At 37.6% G+C, this 14424-nt stretch overlaps 1 protein-coding gene across 1 annotated transcript; it reads right to left on the reverse strand.

Annotated features, from left to right (window-relative positions):
* Positions 1 to 2335: 2335 nt before the first annotated feature.
* On the reverse strand, positions 2336 to 11828 carry LOC116028329 (calcium-transporting ATPase 4, plasma membrane-type-like). The gene is made up of 7 exons (XM_031270005.1): positions 11513 to 11828; positions 6506 to 6560; positions 4368 to 6361; positions 4128 to 4286; positions 3830 to 4001; positions 3399 to 3697; positions 2336 to 3030 (listed from the first exon to the last, which is right to left on the reverse strand). The coding sequence occupies exons 1-7, from the start codon at positions 11681 to 11683 to the stop codon at positions 2728 to 2730; spliced, it is 3153 nt and encodes a 1050-aa protein (XP_031125865.1). The 5' UTR covers positions 11684 to 11828; the 3' UTR covers positions 2336 to 2727.
* Positions 11829 to 14424: the final 2596 nt, after the last annotated feature.

A 14424-nucleotide genomic window follows, 5' to 3' on the forward strand; every position in this document is an offset into this window, starting at 1 on the left:
GGGGGGGGGGGGGGGGGGGGGGGGGGGGGGGGGGGGGGGGGGGGGGGGGGGGGGGGGGGGGGGGGGGGGGGGGGGGGGGGGGGGGGGGGGGGGGGGGGGGGGGGGGGGGGGGGGGGGGGGGGGGGGGGGGGGGGGGGGGGGGGGGGGAATTAGGCGAATCTGTGAAAGTTACCATTTTCTTTTTCTTTTCCTTTTTTGTTAAACGATTAGATGGACTGACAAAATTACCATTTTTTTTCTTACATGGAAAACGCATTAATACGAATAGCCCACATCAGTTACCACCGGCGCCATGTTATCGATGGAACTAGGAAACATGCAAAAAATTCTAGATGAAAACAAAAATTGGTTTGTGCATCGATATATACGTTAGAAAAGGTTAGGGTGCAGCATGAATATTCAAGTATGGTTCATGGTGCTGGATGACACTTTAGCCAATATTTTTTTGAGATAAGAACTAAAATGCAAAAATCTGTGTTTGGAAAGTAGGAAAATGACTTTTGGAACATGTTTTTTGGAAAATGAGTCATTTTTCATAAAATAGATTCATTTTCATTGTTTGGATGTATTTTGAAAAACTGTCTTTGTGTGTTTGGTTCATTTTCTGGAAAATGAGTATAATTGTATAATTATATATTCTTATTATTTTATTTAAAATATTAAAATATTTATAATAATATTAAAAATGATATGTTTAATTTTTTTTTAACCACGATTCTGGCGGAAACCAGAGCACTCCCGCTGAAAACCAGAGCACTTTGGTTTCCGACGGAAACTATACCATGATTTTTGTCAGAAACATTCAGCTGATGAGTGAAATGAAATGGCGGAAAATGACTTATGCCCAAATTAAGTGGAAGACATTTTCCGCCATTTTGTGGTGATTTTCCCTAGTCAACGGAAATCATTTTCACGTGCATTGCGCGAATAAAATAATGCCCCGTGTTTATTTTAAAACTAGATTTTCACGCACATTGCGCGAATGAAATAATGCATAATGTTTATTTTTAAATAAGTATTTCAAAGTATATCAATGCAAGATTATATAGGAGATGTTCATGCATATGTAATTGAATGTTGAACTTGTTTATTTAATTCAACATGCCAGCCATTAACAACTTATTAGAAATTCAAGACAAGGCTCAGAAATGCCATGAAATCTCCTGCACTTCAAGAATGTCCTCAACGTCGAGGAACATGTACTAGGGTGTATGTGCGACTTGTTTAGATTATCAGTTGGCACATAACACAAGAAAAAAAAATTAGTACCAATGGTTTTTTGTAATACTATTGACTCTATTACAATGTAGTATCCCCACTGAAAAACAAAAAGCCAATGTCCCCACTAGTGGTCAAACCTATAACCTCTCACTTAAGAGGGTCACAGCTATGCCGCTTGACCACAAGACCTTTGGCTAGTATAAATAGTTACTATCTAAGTGAATGTGATTAAATGGAAGAAGGAGCTCCACTCATTATTAAACTCAATCATATCCCTCTATTGTGTAAAAAGTTTATGGTTTCCATTGGTGCAAATCCAATTACCTCAATTGAAGATGAAAATAAACTCTCCATTAGTAAATGGCTATCCATTAAGTAGAGGAAATCTTATTTAAAAAACATAACAATTAGCTCAGAGTTATGATAAGAACATACTACCCAGCCAGCTACTTCATTTAACTTTCTTACTTAAATACAACTAGTATTACTTTATAGGGAAAAGGTCAAATATGCCTCTAAAAATTAACACCAAAAGTCAATTAAGCTGTTAAACTTTTAAAATGATCAATTAAACTCTCAAACATATCAAATTGATGCAATGAAGTCCCAAAACAGGTAAATGACATGTTATTACAGATCATTTATATCAGTCCGACGATCGACCACGACTTTCGACATCCGATGACGACTTTCAACGACCGCCATCTCTAGCGAAGGCAACCAGTACTGGTCACCTTCGCCAGAGAAGGCGAACTTATGACGTTTTTCGGCTATTTTTTTACCAATAAATTTAATGTATTTGACTCAATTTAATATGTTTGAGAGTTTAATTGACCATTTCAAAAGTTTAGGTGCCTAATTGACCCTTTTCCATACTTTATAAATAGATTTCGTTGTGAAAGACATTACTATGGGATTCATGAGTAGAGCCAAAGAATGTGAACTAATACAAGTTCCCAATAACAGTTATTAATTGATTAAATGAAGTGAAAGGCTCCAGAGTATAAAGAAGAATTGACCGTTCCTATTATTAAAAAAATTCATGGGTAGAGCCAAAGAATGTGAACTATATGAGTTCCCAATAACGTTGATTAAATGAACTAAAAGGTACCAGTGTATAAAAAAGACCTCACCATTTCAAACGTAGATGGCAAATATGGATGAGAAAATACTACATTAACGTTGATTATTACATTAACGTTGATTCTAGTTTCTCAAGAAACGGACGATGATGAGAAGCATAAACAGAAACAGAAACAAGGACATGGTCAGTCAATAAAAGCAAAGGATACTTTGAACAGAAAAACATTGGTATACCCAACTTTTTTGTTTTGTTTTGTTTAGGGCGGTTAGTTAGCTTCCAATATTGTACTTCAAAATTTGCTTCACACACGTTTCCTGAGCTGTATAGACACTGCCAAAGCAGAAGAACAAAATAACCACAGCGCTGGTTTGTCTCAATTCTCAAGCCTGTCCGTCAGGACCACCGGGCAAGCTGATCACTTCTCAAGCCTGGTCAGGACCGCTGGCCAGCAGGTCGTAACCATTGTGGTGCTTGGGAGTCTCTTTTTTCACGGGGATCAACTTCAGAATTATGGAAATGATCATGCTCGCGGCGCCAATCAAGACGCTGAGCACCCATAGTTGCCAGCTCAGTGGCACAGTGGTTGCGAACGTGCCCAAGAACTCGACAATGATGGCCTGGAAAACTGTAGTACAAATCACGACGCCAAGGAATATCCAGCTTCCAAATAAGCCGCGGAACACATTCAGCTTCTCAATGTCACGGCTGTTTACTTCATTGAAGAGCTGGAAGAAAAAACAATAGCCGTTAGGCAAATGTCATTCTAGGTGTGTCAGGATCAAGCCCCATGTACCGGCCTGATTGTTAATACCATTTGTTAGGATCAAACATTTACCACTACGCCAAAAGTTATAGTTAGCAGTGAAGGCACAACTGTATTTCTTTATACCACCACAAATTTTCGAAATGTTGGGTACTGGACCTGGCCTTTTAAGCCCTTTATATGCCTCCACCCAATAATCCCCAGTCACCAGGTGCTAGACTTGGCCTTTACCGGCCTCCGCCCAACAAGGTGTAAATTACCAATGGCACAAAAGTGAAGGATGTCAAATAAAAGTGGCAGAAAAAACTGAGCCTGCGAGTAGGAAAATACCTGACAGAACACAAAGGTATTGAATATGAAAGTATTGAGAACTGCATGGGCATCTGAACCTTCAAGTCTCAAAAGTTGAATGCCAAAGAAATTGAAGACTAAAAGGATAGCAAGCTGATAAATACTTTGGCCAATAATATTTCTCCACATGGCTTTTGTGATGAAACTTACATCCCTTCCAACTGGAGGCCTATTCATCAGTCCCTCATGGGGTGGTTCGGTGGCCAATGCAAGTGCGCCTAATGTATCCATTATCAAGTTGACCCAAAGCAATTGCACAGCAGTAAGAGGAGCAGATCCTGGAATTAAATGCAAAAAAAGAAAAAAGAAGAAATCAAATCAAATAATTCACTGATGTTGCTTGCTAATATTAGCTTAACCGAACCGGTATTCAAAGCAAAAAGAACTAGCTAGCTTGGAGAGCATAATACCTGAGATACACGCAGAAACAAAATTGATGATGAGAGCCACGACATTGACAGTCAGCTGGAATTGCACAAACTTTTGGATGTTTATATATACAGAACGCCCCCACTTAGCCACATTGACAATGGTGGTAAAGTTATCATCCAGGACAATTACATCAGCACTTTCTTTTGCCACCTAATAATGTCACTTATCAACGATTAGTAAACATTGTAACAGAACGCCCCCCACTTATCAGTAGTGCAATAGAAACAATACTGTGACAAGCAGCCTGAACAAAGATATTCCACAACAATTACAGACCTCAGTTCCAGCGATGCCCATAGCAAGTCCAATATCAGCCTCATGCAGGGCAGGGGCATCATTAGTACCATCACCTGTAACTGCAACCACCTCTCTAAACATGCCTCTTAAATTCTTCACAAGCACATGCTTATCCAAGGGAGATGATCGAGCCATGACCTGCATCCAAAATCTAAAATTTAGCAACAGTCTTATTTTGTACATCACACACAAAGTGAGATAACATAATTAATAGTTCACCTGAATTCTAGGTATTATTTGCCTCATCTCATCGGGAGTCTTGCTGCGAAATTCAGGTCCTTCAATGGCAAAGCCATCTTCAGTCAATATGCCACATTCTTTAGCAATGGCTTTGGCTGTGTTAATATTATCACCAGTGACCATTCTCACTCTAATTCCAGCTGCTAGACAGGTTTTTACTGCATCTTTGACCCCTGGGCGAACTGGATCCTTGATTCCCACCACCGCAATTAAAGTATAGCCACTGCCTGGGATATTGTTTTCATGATTACCTTCAATGTCTTTGAAAGCCAAGCAAATAGTACGCAGAGCTTCACCAGCAAATTCATTGATGACATCCATAATATTTTCTGCCTGCCTTTCTGGCAAATCAACAATTTCACCATTGCCATGGAGGATACTATTACACATTCTCAGCACAATCTCAGATGCCCCTTTGCAAAAAGCTCGGGTATTGCCATTTGGAAGCTCCACAAGAACAGACATCTTTTTCTTCTCGGAATTAAAAGGTTCAACTTTCAATACCTTGCAGTCCTTGCGTTGAGTCTCTAACTCACCTCCCAGAAGCAACCCATATTCTACTATAGCTGATTCTGTTGGGGTACCCAAAATAGATCTATTTCCATCCTTATCTGTGACCACCTCGGCCCCTGTATTGTGAAAGATTGCCTGCAAAATAATGGCTAATACATTTTCTGATATTTCTGAACCTATGTTGTTGCTGCCACCTTCACCAGTTTCTATTATTCTAACTTTTCCACACATCCATGTTTTAGTGACCACCATATGGTTGGTTGTTAGTGTCCCAGTTTTATCAGTGCAAATGCAAGTAGCAGAACCCATTGTCTCGCATGCAGAAAGAGTTCTCACCAGTGCCTTGTTGTCCATTAACTGTTTCATCGCAAATGCAAGACTCAGTGTCACTGCCAGAGGCAATCCTTCTGGAACTGCAACAACTATTATAGTTACAGCAGTTGCAAAGTGGTTTAAAAGTATAAGGGCATCAGCAGAAGACCAATTGGAAAATTCATGTTTAAGCGCTTTCTCAACAAGAAACCTGATAACCAACACCAGAAATGTCAATACAGCAAATCCCAGTCCTATTTTCCCGATAATTGTAGCTACGCCATTCAGCTTAACCTGCAGTGGAGTCTCATCTTCTCCACTCTCACTAAGAGTTTCCATCAGTTTACCCCATTCAGTCCTCATTCCAACAGTAGTAACCAGCATCATAGCTGAACCATCCTGCACTTTGGTTCCTGATAAGAGAAAAGGCCTTTTTTCAGATATATTGACCGGCACACTCTCACCTGAAAGGCTTGATTGATCAATCAACAAGCTATATCCTGATATGAATACTCCATCAGCTGGAACCAGATCCCCAATGTTTAAATGAACAACATCACCAACTACCAAGTCGTATATGGAGACCTTCTGCCTATATCCATCTCTGGTGACTTGGACAAATATCTTTTTCTTCTCCTTATCCAAATCTCTAAACTGCAATGACTGCCGGTAATCACTTATGGCTGTCACAAAGACTACAAGAAATATACTTAGTATAATTCCTAACCCATCATATGTACCTTTTGGCCATCCTTCAGTAGCTAGTCCCACACCAATAGAGACAGCAGCACACACAATAAGAATGATGAGTGTTAAATCGTGCAAGGCCTCCCAAACAAATGTCCAAAAGCTCCTAAAAGGTTTCTCGGTAAATTTATTGGATCCATACACATTTTGCCTTAAAGGCACATCACTGGTTTTGACCCCTTCACTCAAAGAGACTCCCAATCGAGATGCAAGCCCTTCAACTCCTCTAATTTTCCTTAAGGTCCTGATATCATAAGAACCAACAATAGTTGCAAGTTTATCAGGGTGAAATCTGAAGCCTGCATTTTTTGCCTCTTCTGGCAAACCCCTTTCACATTCATCCTCCAAATCTTCAACAGGAGGAACTATCCTCTCCTTAGGATGCTTACCATGATCACCAGCTGTAAAAAGATTATATTAAAAAAAAAAAAAAGTAAAAAAAAATGAAGTAAAAGAAACAATTGGAGCATAGAGTAAGGATTTTTCTAGGATACTACGGAGTAATAGATTTTAAAAAACAACAACAATTCAAAACAAACCCTTACCATCAAGGAATTTGAGTGCAGCCAAATATGCCATAAAACCAACCCGTAATTTTTCCTGGTAAAAGACAGAGTAAATAGAGGTACAAGACTAGTGTAGAAGTTGAACTAGAAACTGACATAATTTTGTAACTATGAAATGTTTTCAATCACATTAATTGCTTTCAAAAGAACAAAAACCAAACAATGAGATCTCTTACAATCTCATAACATTCAGGAAGGGGTTAATGTCCAGATGATGGAAGTTCCATTCCTCAATAGTCCAACTCTTTCTTTCTTTTTCTTGAGAGGAATACTGTATTTCTAATAATAAGATAGAGCAGAAATAAACTCTTTGTATCTTTAATTAACTGTAAACTAAAACAAACTGGAAGAAGTGATGATACTTGAAATTATTATTTACTGGGAAATGAAACCACACAGACTCTCAAGTGCAAGTTGAATGTTAACTTTCATAAAATAAAAATACCGGACCATTTCACACATTTAACCACTAAACATTTTATTTATTCATCTCACCTGTGGCCAAACTAAACAGGGATTAGGGATCAAGGCTTGGTTGAGTTGTGTATCTCAGTTCTGACATATTAACTTAAGTTAGCTACATACCGAACTTGACCTTGGTGATTCTTTTTCCACTATGAATAGTGTTATAAACTAAGATTGGGCTAGGGTCACTCAAGTGGGCTATAATACACATGGGACCTGTGGAATGAAAGCCAAGTGATGAGATGGTGAAGAGAGTGAAATGTATTTTCTGGAAATGGAAGATTTCTTCACACGTAAATACGTAATATCTATGTAGGTTACCCTATTTATACACCCACTACACAGGTTAATACACTGTCAACTAACATTCTTACTCCAACTAACATTCTATATACAACTAACATTCTAACTAACATAACAAAACCATTATTGAATCCAACCAATTAAATAGTCTAACCCATGGTTTTATAAACCCATATATTCTCTCTTATTTTTATTAATGTAGGACTTTAACACTCCCATCAAGTAGACAACCGGGCCATTATGAATCTAACCGGTTGACCACTTGAAATTGGAATTAATGTAGGACTTTAACACTCCCATCAAGTAGACAACCGGACCATTACGAATCTAACCGGTTGACCACTTGAAATTGGATCGGTCCTCCCCTGAAGGCAAATTATACCATGCACCACGGTGCACATAGCAATGTGCACCACGTACCTAAACGACGTCGTTTTGAGCATTGTAAACTAACCGTCCGTTATTATGGAAATCACGTTTCCTGTTTCAGCCGGTCTCTGTATTTATGTTAATATTTTGTGTATTCCAAACAATCATTCTGTATATTCTAGGTAACAGTTCTGTGTATTCTAGGCAACCGTTATGTGTATTCATGTTAGTAACACATATTGTGATGTGTTTGTGCATTCGAATGTTTAGGAGGATGAGTTCTGTGTATTTTATGTCAATATTCTGTGTATTCATGTTATTAACACAGGTTGTGATGTGCTTGTGCATTCGAATGTTAGGAGGATGAGTTTTGTGTATTGTGTGTCAATATTCTGTGTATTCTGGGCAAACATTATGTGTATTCTAGGCAAACGTTCTGTGTATTCTAGATAATGATTATGTGTATTATACATAATGAATTCCCTGGAGTCATTCGCGTCCGCTAACATCAAACGACGTCGTTTTACGTACGTGGTGCACATTGTTATGTGCACTGTGGTGCAGGGTATAACGATTGTCCCCTGAAACGAAGCTCTGGACGCCACCAAAGTGGACCAAACAAGTGAGCTTACGAAAGCGCCACCAATACCAATAACCGGGTGAACACAAAGTGAACCGAACAGGCTCTGATACCATTTATAATTTAAGATTTGGTGGGCTATAATACACATGGGCCAAACCACACTACAAGATTGAATCCAACCAATTAGCTAGTCTAACACATGGCCTTCTAAACCTATATATTCTCTCTTATTTATTGTTAGAGAGATTAGTGACGAGTTGAGAAATACTCTCCTAGCCTAGGGTTTTGAATAAGTGGTTGTCATTACTTCTTACCTTGTATAAATAGCTAGGTTGTACAGCTCCTAAAGATGAATATACAAATATACATGCGATCTACTGCTTTCTCTTAACTAAACAAACATTTATCAATATGGACTCTTAACAAATAGATTAGGAATCTATATGTATTTGAACTGTTAAGAGAAAAGACTAAATTATACTCCAATCCGTACCCAATGAAAGTGAACTAAAGATGCTTGGCAATAGCATGAATGGCCAACCTAAAAGACTAGATGACCAACAAGAAGAGGAACACAATGCATTTTCTTCCTTTTGTCACTCTTGGCATACTTCATGATGGTGTATTATCTATCAAGGCAATGGACTTAGCAAGAGGGTCAATCCAAGGAGTTTGTTGGGCCTGGGGGCCTAAATCTGAGACCATGGACTGGTAGCCCCAGAAGACCGGCCCATGTGCAAGATAGTGAAGCTGTCCTAATCCTAATGGGCCATGAAGTAGCTTGGATAGGGTTGGAGTTGTACTAGAAGACTACAATCTATTCCTGGTGTGATGTTGTTGTAATGTAATTAGGGGACCTTAGAGCCCATAATTAAACCTTGACCTAGGGGCAAATTCCTAGCTTATAAGGCCTTTGGCCTTACATTGTACACAATATTTTTTGTCGACTTTATAACAATAAACGTCTATTAAAAGTATTTGTTTATATGCTGGGACGAAGTAATTAGGAAAATATTACATAGACTCCCATTTCTTACTCTCAACTTTTACTCCCTCTCACAAATCTTTCATGTAGCATTTATCCTGGACCCATATGATGAAGATATCCAATTCTTGTTTGTCACATCATAGAGTGAAAGTGAGGGAGTAGAATTTGTTTTACATGTAGTAGAACTTGAGTAATTAACACCAACACTTCCGATCCACTACAATGATATACACATGATTCATGTCAATGTTAACAGAAATTGAAGTAAATTTTATTGGATCACTAGTCATGGTACTGATATGTCTTAATTAGCACTTCATTGCTAACAGTTCCATAACCTTTCTTAATGAGAAGGTTTGGCATCTATTGCAAATTCAAATTATTGTCAACAGAACAAAGGATATGCACTGGATTAAGAATTATGCACCCTATGGCAACTAAACACAAAGTAAAAGACGAAAAGCGTGTTTGTGGATGAGGACAAAGGAGGGCAAAGCAGTTAGATTAGGAACCCAATGGTTGCAACTGCAGAAGAAATAGGATATTTTCTACTAACTCAATCAATCTCAGCTTGTACTTTTGTACCCCATAATGCACTAATTTTTATGATAATGTCTTCGGAAGTTTCAACGAAATTTCATTAGTTATTATCAGCAGATAAATGAAATTTTGTCATATTCAAGCTGGCACCATACAAGTATTTAATACATATTAACATATATAGCATGTCAGTATCCTAGCCCCCAAAAAGGCCAAAACCACACCGAATCCATGGGGACCATCATGGAATACTGTTCAGATAAGCATGTAGAAACAATTCTTATTTATATTCATCTGCTCCTTAAAATATCTCTTCCAGAGTCGAGGGGTCAAGCTGTATTATGGTCCTTCACGAGGCCAAAAAAAACTTTTTTTTTATACCGCAAATAGAAAAGTCATTGATGCAGTTATTAAAGGTTTTGTTTTTTAAAGGATTTAGAAGAGAGAAAGGGAACAAAAAAGTTGTTATACCAATAAGTTAATTTTACAGCTACTTTATTTTTTGTTTTTAAGTCAATTTTACAGCTACTTTATTCCAAGTGGGAACAACTTTTTTATTCTGAGGCTAATTGTACCTATCTAAAACCTTCTCCTTCCTAACCCAACTTTTGGACACAAACCCCATAAAGAAAAGGTCATTAGATGCCAGATGGGAAAATGTTTTATTTTTTAGAAGACATGAAAAATTGAAGAAAGAAAATATGAAAATATAAAATGGAAAACTGGAAAATATAATAATAATAATAATAATAATAATAAATTAATAATGGTAAATGCAACCCACTTTCTGTACCCATCAAGAAGACCCTTTTGCTTTCAAATGTCATCAATCCACTACTACGAATAAACTGTGATCACACGATATGCCCCTAGATTTAAGTATAGATGCCATAAAGACTTTTCCGCAGCATCTAAAGCAAGGAGAAACACATGTTCATGGATTCTCGGGTTGACATCAATCACAATGAAGACACCAATAAATCTACTGAAAAGTGGAGCAAATTTTCCTTAAAAATCATCGCCCATAGTGGATACCGGATAGTACTATGATTTTGAAAAAGATACACAACCAGATCACACAATACTTAAACTAGATCTCCCATGTTCCACTTCTTTGAATTATTAAACTTGGAATTATTAAACATGACCATGTGCTCCTGCCCTGCCCACGACTAATTCTCTCATCAATCTGAACCGGAAAAGGAATCTGTATGGATTTTGAATTTGAATTTTGATAACACCTAAATATTTATTTCCAAAAAAAAATATTTATTTCCATTTTCAATTTTATTATTTATTTAAAAAAAATAAAAATAAAAATAAAACCTTGGTAATGGTGCCAGAAGAAAATGAAGTCCTCTGACTCTGAGAGAGAGATAGAGATAGAGAGTGGTCGGTCGATTTGAAGTGGGAAAATGACGTTTACATTATATAGCACTATATAATTTTCTCTCTAATACAATAGGTATTGACTAATATTTATAAACAAAACAATGTCTGATGTCTCGTTATTGTAAATCTATGAGTAAGTTGATTTTTCAAAATTAAAAAAAAAAAAAAAAAAAAAAAAAAAAAAACGTTAAAAAAATTGTAAATATAACTTGGACCATGAAAAAGGATCGGCACCGGAAATTTACAGAAATCATCCAACAAGTATCCGGAAAAAGCGAAATATGGAGAGCAAAAGATCTAGGGATTTTCATGTGTGTAAGGACTAAGGAGGGAAGTGAGTGCTTACTCTGGTTTTATCCATGAGCTCTTTAGCCTCAGATCGCTTCTCGAAGTTGGGACCGTAACGGAAGCGGCGGCGGTGGTTTCTGACGAGAAAAACAGCTTTCCTCCACCGCTTCTGGGCCTCCTCCGACGGATGCTTCGGCGGCACATCGAAGTCCGTCAAGTACGGCTCCATTTGCTTAGCCGGTTCTCGGTTGCAATACCGCAGTGGATCACGCAATGAACGGTGCCGTACAGGCTGTACCAGAAGAGGAATATATAGGAGGAGGAGGAGTCATAAAACAGAGGTGGTCGGTCGTCTGCCAGGCCTTGTGTGCTGTGTAGCCTTGCCCAATTACTCCGTTTATTACGCTGCAGACTTAATCAATAATAACGTAAAAAAATATGGAAAATACTATGTGTAATTTCAATTTTAATTTTCACACAAAATTTGGATGTAAATATTTGTATTGGATTCATATGAAGAAAAAAAAAAAAGTAACTTATGACGGCACGTCACATCACATCAGGGATCAATTTAAGGAGTAAGATATTTTTTTGATAAATTCTTCAGGTCTTTCTTCGTCTTTTTAAGGGCCCAAGAAAAATTGTCACTTGTGAGAATCGAACCCGGGTTCTCTCGAAATTCTTTTTTTTTCTTTCTGAAATCCCCGAAATTCTTCCTTACAAAGAAAACTCCGACTTGAATTATCCCATTGGGGATAAGCATTTGGTTCCAACTTCCAACCGGAAATCCCAAAGGATGTCGAATTATCCCATTAGGTTTAAGGAGTAAGATATAGAAGTACATGTACTATAACTCAACAAATATTCTTATTATGTTGTGAAACTAGACAAATTCTTGCGTGAACAAATAAACTATACGGAGTCGGAAGAAAATGAGATACACAAGAATCATCAATCTTATTCAATTCCATTATATGGATATACTGATGTGCACAAATGATGAGTGTAAAAAGGGTGTAATGTCGTTCCGCTGAGGATTGGTGTTATGGCACGAAACTGTGTGAATTACCAGGCACTAGAGTATATGAATTCTTTTTTTTTTTTGGGAAGAGAAACTTAACTGATAAATAACAAATCCAACTTCAATCCGATTCCAAGCTTGAAATAAAATAATCTAATGTAAAACTAGTCTAAACTATGCTGGGGAAATATAAACTAAAAACTAGGATTCAAAACTCTGTAAGGGAACCTTCTACAATTGTAGAGAATAGGTAGAATATATAGGAGATAGATGGGCCTTGGCCCATTAGGCAACTTCCAATTCTTTTCCAATATGTATTCTTGTTTCCTTTCTTCCTTGTAATTCCCTTTTCTTCCAGAACTTGTCCAAAATGCTCCAAAATTCTTCCTTTGTTGTTCCTTGTAGATAATTCAACACTTGGACAATATAACACACAAACAATTCCCAATTTCACTAGGATACAGAAAATAACCTTCAAAACAACTAGAATAAGGGGTGTAATTATACAAAATAGCAGATATCAACTCCCCCACACTAGAACTTTTGCTTGTCCTCAAGCAATTACCTAGGATAATCCACCCTCCATGCACTGCAACTGATCACACTACCTTCCTGCTCAACCGAACATACCACCAACCAACTTGTACAACCTAACCTGCTTCAAGAATCATCTCAGAATCACAAGTGAGTTCCACTCTCAGGCCAATAACCGGGCACCCGAAATTAGGTAGATTGGGACCCTGTATGCACATGTACTCAGTTGAGATTATGCAGAACTTGGCTTAAGATGAGATCCCATAGACATGCCCTTCATACTCACATAGATCACTCTAAAACTGCATGCTAAGATCAATTAGGACTTTATTTGGCTTGTAATGGGGCTTAGGGTGAGTGGCTAAACAAAGAAAGGATATGGAAAATTAAACAAACGAGAGAGAATTTCACACCTATTCACAATTAAACCTAGAGGAGATATGAAAAATATGAATTAAGAGAGCAAAACATAATTGGAAAGATAAGAGCATTCTAAACTAGTGGGGGTGAAGACAATTATTCTAGCAACTTGACTTACACTTTTATTCATCCTTCTTTTTCTTTCTTTTCTATAACAACCATTTTTTCTCTTCTTTTTCTTTTCTTTTCAATTTTCAAACATTTTCTTTCCTTCAATTCAAACCAACTATTCACTTTTTCACCACACCCCCACACTAGAACAAAGATAACAGGAATAACTCTATCAAAAATAAGCTAAAAAAGATAAATCTCCTCTAAGTTAAAGAACAAATGTTACCTTCTCTCTAAGGGTGAATGGAAAATATATGGCTTAGGGCTAAGGGTCAAATAATAGGGTTAAACAAGAAAAACAATACAAAGAACGGGGTTGAATGCTTTTGCACTTATTAAACAAAAACAAGGCTCAAAGGGGACAGCTAGTGAAAATAAATGTAACGCAGGGTAGGTTTAAAGGCTTGGGCTAACAACAATGGCCTAAATCACTTCAAAGCATGCAAATTCTAGACTTCACTATGAGAGCACTGAGACAAGCTATGACAGAACAAATATCACCGGAATCCCACATAAGCCTTCACTAGCAATGCATAACACACAGGGGGAACATTTATGTTAGAGGTTAACCCAACTGAATTAAACACAAGCTCAACCTTGAATCATCCCTGACAAGCTGGGTTGTACAAGTACCACCAAAACAAACCACAAACCAGTAGGAAGTAAAGCGGTCACAGCCACAACACAAGGAAAGCACATTACCTTTAGCTGCAAATTGAGTCCTTCAAGCAAACTTCATCCAAAATTCATCATAAATAGTACCCCCCCCCACACTTAAACTGGACATCGTCCCTGATGAACAAATAAGGCCTCACGAACTAGAAAAAAAAACGAACTAGAAAACATAACTTTTTTTTTATACTCTTTTTTTTTTTTTTTTTTTT

The sequence above is a fragment of the Ipomoea triloba genome, chromosome 9 (genome assembly GCF_003576645.1).
Source record: "Ipomoea triloba cultivar NCNSP0323 chromosome 9, ASM357664v1".
NCBI lineage: Eukaryota > Viridiplantae > Streptophyta > Magnoliopsida > Solanales > Convolvulaceae > Ipomoea > Ipomoea triloba.